At 45.3% G+C, this 12210-nt stretch overlaps 2 protein-coding genes across 2 annotated transcripts in view; both read right to left on the bottom strand.

Annotated features, from left to right (window-relative positions):
* B3GALT1 (beta-1,3-galactosyltransferase 1) overlaps window positions 1-10110 on the bottom strand; it is a 331813-nt gene extending 321703 nt beyond the window's left edge. The window contains exon 1 of the mRNA XM_007671187.3: window positions 9899-10110. The gene's annotated coding sequence lies outside the window, so the exon portion shown is untranslated. The remainder of the gene's footprint in view (window positions 1-9898) is intronic.
* On the bottom strand, window positions 9895-10452 carry LOC114814279 (natriuretic peptide-like). The gene has a single exon (XM_029072245.1). It carries the CDS (start codon window positions 10450-10452, stop codon window positions 9895-9897), a length of 558 nt encoding a protein of 185 aa, XP_028928078.1.
* Window positions 10453-12210: the final 1758 nt, after the last annotated feature.

The following is a 12210-nucleotide window of genomic DNA, read 5'->3' as shown; positions in this document are numbered from 1 at the left end:
GATTGCAGTGATGTTGTGAAAGTTGAATTGACAGGATTTGGTAACAGATCGAAGGTCAATTCAAGGTAACAGGCTTGTGAGACAGGGAAGATCGTGGTACTGTCTACGGTGATAGAAAAGTCAAGGACTTTCTCTACACACAGTAAGCACTCAATAAATAAGAATGAATGAATGAATGAATGAATGAATGAGGAGGACAAGGCATGGGTGGGAAGATAGGGCGTTCTATATTGGACATGTTAAATTTGAAGTGTCAGTGGGACATCGAAGTAGAGATGTCCTGAAGGCAGGAGGGAATGAGAGAATGCAAAGGAGAGAGATCGGGACTGGAAAAGAAGACTTGGAAGTCATTCACATAGAGATGGCAGTTGCATTTATTCATTTGAGAGCTTATTGTGTGCCAAGCACTGTACTATGCACTTGGGAGAGTAAAATATAATAACAAACATTTCTGTCCACAAGCAGCTTATAGTGTCGGGGGGAGACACGCCATGAGAGTGAATGAGTTCTCTAAGGGAGTGGGTTTAGATGGATAATGTAAGGGGGCCCAGAAATGAGACTAGAGGGACTACCACAATTAGGGGGAGGAAGGTAGAGGCAGAGCCCACCAGAAAGACTAAGAAGGAGCAGTCAGAGAGACATGAGGAGAACCAGTAATAAACACCAGGCTATTGTCAAGAAACTCATAGAAAGAACATCTTTTCTTCATTTGACTCTTAAATAGATCTAGGATTCAAATTCACAAAAGCAAACACCCCTCCAACCAAATCCGGAAAACAGAACACCAGATCCAATTTGTTACATTAGTACAAAGAGCTGTCATGTTAAAAACATCCGTGCATCTTCTTTTTCATGATCTGACAAGTGAAATCATTTTGTGTGACTATCTTAGAGAGAGAATGACAGGCTTGTATACCCCATAATGGACTGTATAGTTCGTATGTGTCGCTAGTTTAAGGAGAAAAAAATACTACATGCAAATATGGATTATAGTACTATAATAAGGACAGAGTCTTAAATACTTTTTGATGTATACAAGTTCATTTTAACAGTTATTCTATGTATGCCAAACATTTATTTTGACAACTAAAATTTAAAAATTGGATAGAGAAGTACTGACTTGTCAAAAAGAAGCCACGCGGCTCAGTGGAAAAAGCCCGGGCTTGGGAGTCAGAGATCATGGGTTCGAATCCCAGCTCTGCCACTTGTCAGCTGTGTGACTGTGGGCAAGACACTTAACTTCTCTGTGCCTCAGTTACCTCATCTGTAAAATGGGGATTAACTGTGAGCCTCAAGTGGGACAACCTGATTACCCTGTTTCTACTCCAGCGCTTATAACAGTGGCTCTCACATAGTAAGCGCTTAACAAATACCAACATTATTATTATTATTATAAAGGTAGGAAGCCTGAAGAAACACTTGTTAATTCTTTCAACAATATAGCTTGCACGTAAACTTTTCCTTTTAAAATAGCACCACTCACCCTTGCTCTCTTCCCATATTTGTTCTTAGTGAAAGTGAGAATTTAGACAACTTAAAAATGCATCATTCACATCTAGTTTTTAGAACTTTCAGGTTACCTCATATTATCCCTATTTTACACATAAACACCTGAAGCACAGAGTGATAAAGTGATTTCCCAAGTTACCTAGAACCCCATTTGTGTACCCACAAGCTGGTCCTCAGGGCAGTTCCAGCTAGAATGCAGTTCCAGCTAGAATGCACTATAATCATTTGATACCAGTTGAAATCCACTGTAAATGGTAGTGCCTCAGAAGTGAACTTTTTCGGAGTGAGAATGCCCATTCATTACAGAGAGCAGAGAAGCAACATAAGTCTTGCTTGTTCCTCAGGAGATGTCAGCCCTGCTCTATTCCAAATGGTTATTAGACTCTGCATGTCAAACTTTGGAAAACCTGCTCTTTAGTGACCATATAAAATGTGAATTGCAACACTTAAAAACAGGAAATCTGTCCTTCAAAAAAGAGAACAGTTGGTATTTGAGTTTCTACAAGGTAAATATTATGATGCTGATTTGTGCTGGACAGAATCCAACTAAAACCTATAAATCGGATTTTTTTTCTTTGCAGTCCAAAGGTGGAGTAGTTCTTGAAAAAAGGAATCGATATTAGTGGCAAACCCTTTGCAATACCCATTTATTTTTTTCTTTACTTTCCAATGTATGTCTCCATGTTTTATTTTTGTAACTCTAGAGCCACCAATAAATATTTTAAGGAACTTTCCATACGTAAGAGCTAAGTAAATCATAAATAATAGGAGGAACCTTTTATACGAACATCTCTACTGCCTCATTACAGTGAATTGTTTGGTGAGTTTTTTAAGTGCATTAACATAAACTATGCTTCTGTCACCAACTGTAAATCGATCAAAGTCACTAAAGCAATGTGATGCCAAATCCTTATTTAAACAATTAGGTGGGCAAAATGGTAAACTTAGTACAATAATATTGATTTATCTTTCTATTCACTTTGTTAGAAACAGGAAAGTGTCATTTTGATTGGTGACTTGGAGAAGTTTTATAGAGACCAGTAATGCATTCAACACTCAATTCTGTTGTTTTTGGTGCAATACCTTTCATTATGTGAGCTTGGGACAATTATTTTATTCAGTTTCATTAAAAGGATTTGGCTTTCTCCTGCATTTCCTATTTTTGGAAAGAAGGGGGGAAATATTGTTAGAAAATGGGATTACCTTTCTATTCTGGAGAAAGGAAATACTAATTTAACAGGGCCATAAAGTTTCCTTTAAGTTAGACTATTCACTGGGACTCCCGTTCTTCGCAAATACCAAGAAAAAGTACTGAGATTATTCACTGCACGATTTAACTCTTTACCAGAACTAGTATTGTTGTTCACACAAGACAGAAGTTCATTCATTCATTCAATTCAATAGTATTTATTGAGTGCTTACTATGTGCAGAGCACTATACTAAGCGCTTGGAATGTACAAATGGGTAACAGAGACAGTCCCTGCCCTTTGACGGGTTTACAGTCTAATCGGGGGAGACAGACAAGAACAATGGCAATAAATAGAATCAAGGGGAAGAACATCTCATTAAAACAATAGCAAATAAATTTCCTTGCCTGCATATGTATTGGGGGTTTTTTGCGGGGTTTGGTGGACTGAGAAGAGAAGAGAGGTGCAGGGACAGAAAGTGAAATGTATCTATATGTGCATATATAACAAGTACACACACACACACACACACACACACAATAGGAAAAGTAGAGAGTCAATAAGAGGGGAGGAATTAAAAAAAAAGATTTAGGAACAGAAAGGGACAAAAGCAGAGGTAAAGCATGGTATGAGGTTTGGACAATAGAATGAATATATGAAGAGGCCCAGAATTATCCTATCATGTGATGGCTTCTTCTGAAAAATGAATTAGCAATTTCATCTTTGAAAAACAACTTAGATTACATGTTAACACTTTGTTTAATCACAGTTTGAGAAATGGACTGTTGTCTGCAGAAAGTCACACCATATCCAGTTTATATTCTATGATAGTAGAACAGCATCTTGGAAAATTAGATGATAAAGATTAACCTGTGAGGTCTTCCTGATGCTGTGAAATTTATCATCCATATTAATTGAAGCAATACAACAAAATTTGTTTTGGATCAAAAATTCAAAATACTTTTAAAAGTCGAGAAATACTTGGAAATCTTGTTAGAAATGCAGGATCTAAAGCTCCTTTGGAAGCTTTACATTAGGAGAAATTCAGCCCTTTCAGACATTGATTATAGCTGTAGAAAATTGTTGGCATAAAAGGGTGTAATTCATTTGATTTGGAAGAGGCCAAAAATGACATCAGCATTGTGTGGGTTTTTCCCCCCATGAATTTGCTAATAGTATTTGGTTAGAGGCATTCTAATTAGAAGGTTCAAATTACTTAGGACAGTTTCTACAACCTGTAAACTGGCTGTTAACAAGTACTCTTTAAAAGATATAGGCACTTGATGCGCTAAGTGGGGAACATTTTAGAGCCTAAATTATTCAGACTGGATCTCTTCATTTATTTTAATACTTGGTTTCAAATATTCAGATAATTGCAGCTGAATGACCTGATATTAAATGGAAAGAAGAGCCTTTTTATTATTTTTTTTTCTTGGAAGTTCAGTGAGACAATTGTCTGGAGCCACTGGTAAAGTTCTGACTAATTCAAATTGCTTAAAAACCAAGTTTTCTAAAACATAACATTAGTGTTCTTTTTTCCATTTTTATTAAGCTGTTTCTATCATCATTTGAGGCCAAGTAAAATTTTGAAGATGAGATAGAAATCAGACATACTTATGTCCACTCAGTCAAGGAGTGACTTTTGAGCATCTCCTGTGTGTGGAGCACTGTATTAATGGCTTGGGAGAGTACAACAGAGTCGGTAGACCCGTTTCCTGTCCACAAGGAGTTAAGTCCAGTGAGGAAGACATATTAATATTAATTACACATATAAACACACAAGTGTGTGGGGCTGAGGATGTGATGAATATCGAGTACTTAAAGGGTACACACAGATCCAAGTGCTTTGGTGACATAAAAGGGAGAGGGAGTGGAGAAATGAGGAAGACCTCTTTGAGGAGATGTGATTTTAATAGAGCTTTGAAGGAGGGTAGAGTTGTTTTCTGAAGGGACTGGCCAAGAAAGTGTAAATAACTCAGCACAAACCACCTCCACTAATGAAGCACATATTTAGCCTAAGTTCTATTGACAGTGGGATGCCTCATACCTGCACACACAAGTCTTGCACAAATAGGCAGACTGGGACATTTGGCCACCTGATTGCCAAAGAGGCAGCAAGACTGCTTGCCGGAACCCCGGATGGCTAATCAGCCCTATTTAGGAAAGCACCGCATACTCTGTTTAGGGATGATGATTTTAAAAGAAAAAAAAAAGGTGTCTAAAAACTGCCTGCCTCACCCAAACCCAGCCCATCAGTAACCTGTAGTGCCAATGCTAATAGGAAAAAAAAAAAGACGTCACTACACATAAAGGTCACAAGGGACAGCTTTTTGAAGTGATCAATTTGGTCGGGAATGAGGAACCTGCATTGTCCTATTCAGCCACACATGTACTTCATTCTCCGTGGTGTCTTGGAATATGAAGGACAACTATTTCAAATTCTTACATGTGTATATATGAGTGTGTACACACACACAAAAAAACCCCGCCCTCTCCCCCCAAAGACGTTCAAACATTTAGCAGCATTAAATTGAAACCACACAATTTGTTAAACCATAGCTGGATTATGGGAAGATTGTGTAGTCTCTTTGGATTATGGGAAGGATTGTAGACTCTTCTTTCCCAGTGGGTGTTAAAAATCTCATCAATCTGGAACACTTTTAGTGAAGTCCTGCCAAAGATGGGGGATGGAATGGATGACCTCTTAAGGGTCTTTCGAGGGCTAATGGACTGATTTTTGCATTCTCACATGCAAAACCATCACACTGATCTAGATTTAAAATGGGAACTGTAAGATGTCATCCACTAATTATTCATTCATCATTTGCGATTGCAATAATGAATGGTTTGCACGCACAGGGAAAAATCTGTTTTTCAATCTTTGCATAGAGTAAACTCCAGATACTACATAATTCAAAAGACATTGAAGATCATTTAAAAAAATTTTGAGACATTATTTTATCAACACTTCTAAGAGTACCTTTTTAAAAGTGTTATTCAGTAATTTAATAAGATTTCACATTTGGATATCAAAATTAAAAAATTGGAATAGGTTAAAAAAATGAATTTAGTGGACTTAGACCCCTGACAAGTTGATACTCACCTGTGTTAAAAACCATCACAAAAATAAAATCCAGTGCTCATAAGTTACTTGCATAACTAGTCAAGGCTGAAACCAATGATCAAAAATGGCAGAATTGGCCCGGCCCCTCTGATTTCCCTAATGTAAAGCAGCTTTTGCAGGGACCTAAATGCCTTAGCTGCAGCTACACATGTCATTCAGAGACCTAAAAATTAACCCCAAAACCTGTTTAAATACTTATCAATCTCCTTCTGTTAAAGTATCCTTATACAATCAGATCATTACACCTTCATTATCCTGAAATTTTGAGGTATTGACAGAGGAATTCTGAGAATATTGTAAAACAATCTAATACTATCCTCTTCAGGGTTTTTAATAAAGCCCGTTGTATTTACTAGTTCAAACCATTTTTGCCCACATACTGGACTTCAATAAAGTAGTACAATGATGCAGCTTTTTTGACAATAATTTAACCTTTTCTGCTATATAAGCCATATTTTATCAAACTACTTGCTTCGTGATGGAAATTACACAATTTGCAAATTTTAACCATGACTGGAGGGAGAGTCCAACGTTTTTAAAATTTCCCTCATCTCTTATCAAAATGAAAGCAGGCAGACAGATTGGCTATTCCCAGTTTATCACACCGAAAATTCATGCTTTAAGTTGACTGAAAACTACATTAAAAGTTTCTCCAAGTGGCAATACTAGCAATGTCGAAGCGAGAAAATTGCATATGAAAGTCTAGTAACCAGGCTGTCATCTGCTCTTCGTTCTATACAAGATGATTGCACGAAAAAACATCCACTGTCCATACACTTACACAATCAAGGATTTTAAATTATTGTGATTAAAAATCACAGTAATTAAAATATTTTAAACTTAAAATAGACTAGCCAAATGGAAGGGGGGCGGGGGGGGGGGAATGACCATGCTAAGAAGCAAATGTAACAGCGCTTTACAGAGTAACTGCAATGGTTTTCCCGCTTTTGGAAGAACTATTAGAGAACGTCGAGAAAGCAAAATAGAGTAAAAATCAAAAACCATTTGCTGGGCTCAAAGGCCTTAATGGGCACTGGTGTGATTATTTCCTCTACACCTTGTTTACCCTCATTGTTTCCGTAGAAGAGTTTACCAAAACTAACAGCAATCAAGTACACTAACAATCACAGAGTTTATTTGTTTTAGTTTTATGCAGGGGAAGCTACTCCTCCCATCAAATTGTCCAGCGAGCTAATTTATATCTAAGCAAACGATGATGATGATGGCATGGGTTAAGCGCTTACTATGTGCCAAGCACTGTTCTAAGCGCTGACCTGAGTTCAACCAGAAGATTCTTATGATTCATTTAGAACAGTTTATTGGCACGTAGTAAGCGCTTAACCCATGCCATTAATATTACTTTAGGAGAAGCAGCGTGGCTCAGTGGAAAGAGCCCGGGTTTGGGAGTCAGAGATCGTGGGTTCTAATCCCGACTCCACCACTTGTCTGCTGTGTAGCCTTGGGCAATCCACTTCACTTCTCTGTGCCTCAGTGACCTCATCTGGAAGACGGGGATGAAGGCTGTCAGCCCCACGTGGAACAACCTAATTACCTTGTATTTACCCCAGCGCTTAAAACAGTGCTTGGCACATAGTAAGCGCTTGACACATGCCATCATTATTTACTCTTCTCTATGCCTCGGTTACCTCATCTGTAAAATAGGGATGAAGTCAGCCCCATGAGGGACAACCTGATTACCTTGTATCAACCCCAGTGCTTAGAACAGTGCTTGGCACATAGTAAGCCTTCGACACAAGCCATCATCATCATTATTCTCTATGCCTCAGTTCCCTCATCTGTAAAAGGGGGATGAAGACTGTCAGCCCCATGTGGGGCAACCTGATTACCCTGTATCTACCCCAGCGCTTAGAATAGTGCTGGGCACATAGTAAGCGCTTCAAACAGGCCATCATCATTATCATTGAGCCCTTGGAGTGTACAATTCGGCAAGAGAGACAATCCCTGCCCAATAAATGCCTGCAGCTTTTTTCTTTTTAACCAGACCCTGGGGGGGGGGGGGGGGGGGGGGGGGGGGGGGGGGGGCGGGGGGGGGCTTTGCCCTTGCTATTTCTCACTCTTGCACACAGACACACACACACAAAAACACAACCCCCCCTCCCCAAAACACAACCACACACACACAAACACATACAAACACACTTCTCTCTCCCTCCCAAGCCCTAGACTGTGGGCCCCGCTGTGGACAGGGACTGTCCCTCTCTGGGGGGGCTCAACTGCACTTTCGGAGCGCTCAGCACAGTGCCCCGCCCAGGGTAAGCGCTCAATAAATAGTATCGAAGGAATAAATCGGACCGGAATGAAGGGGATATGTCATCCCGCGCGGCGGGGTCCGAGATCACCACGGGCGTTAAGGCACTGCCAAGGAGCCCGACGCCCCTTCTTTCGGTCCTATGTACTGAGCGCTTCCTAGGTGCGAAGCCCTGTCCTAGGCGCTCCTCGTGCAAAATGCAACCCCCCCACACACATAGACGCATGCATGCACGACACACACGAGTCTCCCGGCTGTCAAAGTGCACCCCACCCTTCCCCTCCCCTAAGCCCTGTGCATATTTGTATATTATTATTTATTATCCTATTTATTTTGCTAACGAGGAGCATAGCTCCTTGATTCTATTTATCTTGATGATGTTGTCTTGTTCTGTTTTGCTTTGCTGTCTCCCCCGTTTGGAGTGTGAGCCCCTTATGGGACAGGGCTGGTCTCCCTCTGGTGCCCAACTGTCCCTTCCAAGCGCTCAGTACAGTGCTCTGCACCTAGTAAGCGCTCAATAAATACGACTGAATGAACGATCAAGCAGCCACCCAGGACTCCAGCTGGAGCCCGTCATTGGGCAGGGCTGGTCTCTCTCTGGTGCCCCATTGTCCCTTCCAAGCGCTCAGTACAGTGCCCTGCACACAGTAATCGCTCAATCCCGGCTCTGCCGCTTGTCAGCTGTGGGACTGTGGGCAAGTCACTTAACTTCTCTGTGCCTCAGTTACCTTATCTGTAAAATGGGGATTCAGACGTAGAGCCTCACGTGGGACAACCTGATTACCTGGTATCTCCCCCAGCGCTTAGAACAGTCCCCTGCACATAGTAAGCGCTTAACAAATACCAACATTATTATTATTATGAATAGGATTGAATGGAAGATCAAGCAGCCACGCAGCCCAGGACTCCAGCTGGAGCCCGTCATTGGGCAGGGCTGGTCTCTCTCTGGTACCCAATTGTCCCTTCCAAGCGCTCAGTACAGTGCTCTGCACCTAGTAAGCGCTCAATGAATAGCACTGAAAGGACGATGTAGCAGCCACGCAGCCCAGGACTCCAGCTGGAGCCCGTCACTGGGCAGGGACGGTCTCTCTCTGCTGCCCAATTACCCCTTCCAAGCGCTCAGTACAGTGCTCTGCACCTAGTAAGCGCTCAATGAATAGGATTGAATGGACCATCAAGCAGCCACGCAGCCCAGAACTCCAGCGGGAGCCCGTTATTGGGCAGGGCTGGTCTCTCTCTGGTGCCCAACTGTCCATTCCAAGCGCTCAGTACAGTGCTCTGCACCTAGTAAGCGCTCAATGAATAGCACTGAAAGGACGATGTAGCAGCCACGCAGCCCAGGACTCCAGCTGGAGCCCGTTATTGGGCAGGGCTGGTCTCTCTCTGGTGCCCAACTGTCCCTTCCAAGCGCTCAGCACAGTGCTCTGCACCTAATAAGCGCTCAATAAATAGTCCTGACAGGACGATCAAGCAGCCAAGCCGCCCAGGACAGCAGCCGGAGCTGAGGCATCCTCGCCCTGCATCTCCTTCCCCTGGCGCTCCGGAGCGCATCCCCCTCCTCCTCCTCCCCCTCCACTCATCCTGGTATCTATTGAGCTCCCACTCTGCGCGGAACCCTGTGCTAAGCGTTGGGGCTGCAGCATCCGGCGGCGGAGAGGGATGCTCTTCGTCCCCGGGGCGGAGAGAAACGGTACTAATGCTGAGGCTAATTGAGGAGCAGCCCCCGATGGAGTTGCAAAGCCCTGCTCGAAGCGCTGGGGACGAGGAAAGGATGCTGAGCTTCCCCCCCCCCCCCGCATGAAGCTCACCAGTTGGGCGGGCAGCGGGGTCGATGCAGCGGGACTCCGGGGGCTGATGCTGCCGCTCCCGGGGTCGCCGTCCCCATCCCCGACCTCAGCATCCCTCCTCCTCCTCCTCCTCTTCCTCCTCGGTGTGCAGAGCGTGCAGCACAGCGTGCAGCAGAGGAGCAGGACCAGCCCCCGCCGGCCGGGGCGAGCTCGGCCCGAGCAGCAGCAGCAGCAGCGGCGGTGGCGGCGGTAGGCGGAGCAGCCCGGCCCGGTTGCCCGGCAACGGAGCGGGCCTCCCCCCCCGACTGACACTCCCCGCCAGCCAATCGCCGCCGCCGCCCGCCGCGCGCCTCCACCAATAGGAAGGCGAGCCCCGGCTGTTCCTCCGCCTCCCTCCCCCCGCCTCTCCGGAGCGGGGCTGTTTCCGGGAGCGGCTGCGCCGCCGCGGGTCGGCCGGGAGGGGGCGGGCTCCTCGTTTGCCTCCATTGGGAGGGGGCACGTGGAGGGCCCGCGGTCCTCGTGCCCTGGAGGGGGCGCTGTCCCCCGCCCGCCGCGTGGCTTGCACATTCATTCATTCATTCATTGAGCGCTTATTAGGTGCAGGGCACTGTACTGAGCGCTTGGAATGGATAATTGGACACCAGAGAGAGACCGTCCCTGCCCAAGGATGGGCTCCAGTTGGAGTCCTGGGCTGCGTGGCTGCTTGATCGTCTATTCAATCCTATTCCTTGAGCGCTTACTAGGTGCAGAGCACTGTACTGAGCGCTTGGAAGGAACAATTGGGCATCAGAGAGAAACCGTTCCTGCCCAATGACGGGCTCCAGCTGGAGTCCTGGGTGGCTGCTTGATCGTCCATTCAGTCGTATTTATTGAGCGCTTACTAGGTGCAGAGCACTGTACTGAGCGCTTGGAATGGACAATTGGGCACCAGAGAGAGACCAGCCCTGCCCAATGACGGGCTCCAGCTGGAGTCCTGGGCGGGTGGCTGCTTGATCGTCCATTCAATCCTATTCCTTGAGCGCTTACTAGGTGCAGGGCACCGTACTGAGCGCTTGGAATGGACAATTGGGCAGCAGAAAGACACCGTCCCTACCCAATGACGGGCTCCAGCTGGAGTCCTGAGCTGCGTAGCTGCTTGATCGTCTATTCAATCCTACTCCTTGAGCGCTTACTAGGTGCAGGACACTGTACTGAGCGCTTGGAAGGGACAACTGGGCAGCAGAGAGAGACCGTCCCTGCCCAATGACGAGCTCCAGCTGGAGTCCTGGGCGGCTTGACTGCGTGATCGTCTACCCAGTAGCATTTATTGAGCGCTTACTAGGTGCAGAGAACTGTACTGAGCGCTTGGAATGGACAATTGGGCACCAGAGAGAGACCAGCTCTGCCCAATGACGGGTTTCAGCTGGAGTCCCGGGTGGGTGGCTGCTTGATCGTCCATTCAATCCTATTCCTTGAGAGCTTACTAGGTGCAGGGCACTGTACTGAGCGCTTGGAATGGACAATTGGGCACCAGAGAGAGACCGTCCCTACCCAAGGACGGGCTCCAGCTTGAGTCCTGGGCTGCGTGGCTGCTTGATCGTCCATTCAATCGCAGCGTGGCTCCGTGGAAAGAGCCCGGGCTTGGGAGTCAGAGGTCATAGGTTCGAATCCCGCCTCTGTCACTCGTCAGCTGTGTGACCGTAGGCAAGTCACTTCACTTCTCTGTGCCTCAGTGACCTCATCTGTAAAATGGGGATTAACGGTGAGCCTCACGTGGGACAACCTGATTACCCTGTATCTCCCCCAGCGCTTAGAACAGTGCTCTGCACATAGTAAGCGCTTAACAAATACCAACATTATTATTATTATTAGTCAGCTGTGTGACCGTGGGCAAGTCACTTCACTTCTCTGTGCCTCAGTGACCTCAGCTGTAAAATGGGGATTAACTGTGAGCCTCACGTGGGACAACCTGTTGACCCTGTATCTACCCCAGCGCTTAGAACAGTGCTCTGCACACAGTAAGCGCTTAACAAATACCAACATTATTACTTACTGAGCGCTTACTAAGTGCACAGCATTGTACTGAGCGCTTGGAGTGTACAATTGGGTACCAGAGAGAGACCAGCCCTGCCCAATGACGGGCTCCAGCCGGAGTCCTGGGCGGCTTGGCTGCCTGATCATCCATCCAGTAGCATTTATTGAGCTCTTACTATCTGCAGAGCACTGTACTGAGTGCTTGGAGTGTACAATTGGGCACCAGAGAGAGCATCCCTGCCCAATGACGGGCTCCAGCTGGAGTCCTGGGCGGCTTGGCTGCGTGATCGTCCATTCAGTAGCATTTATTGAGCGCTTAC

This window comes from Ornithorhynchus anatinus, chromosome 9 (genome assembly GCF_004115215.2).
Source record: "Ornithorhynchus anatinus isolate Pmale09 chromosome 9, mOrnAna1.pri.v4, whole genome shotgun sequence".
In the NCBI taxonomy this organism is placed as follows: domain Eukaryota; kingdom Metazoa; phylum Chordata; class Mammalia; order Monotremata; family Ornithorhynchidae; genus Ornithorhynchus; species Ornithorhynchus anatinus.
The sequence above is the reverse complement of the archived record's forward strand: the minus strand, read 5'-3'. Positions and strand labels throughout refer to the sequence as shown.

Bases quoted from the DNA above. Each gene is read 5' to 3' on its own strand.
- LOC114814279 (XM_029072245.1), bottom strand. From the start codon at position 10,452: ATGAATGAATGTGCAAGCCACGCGGCGGGCGGGGGACAGCGCCCCCTC.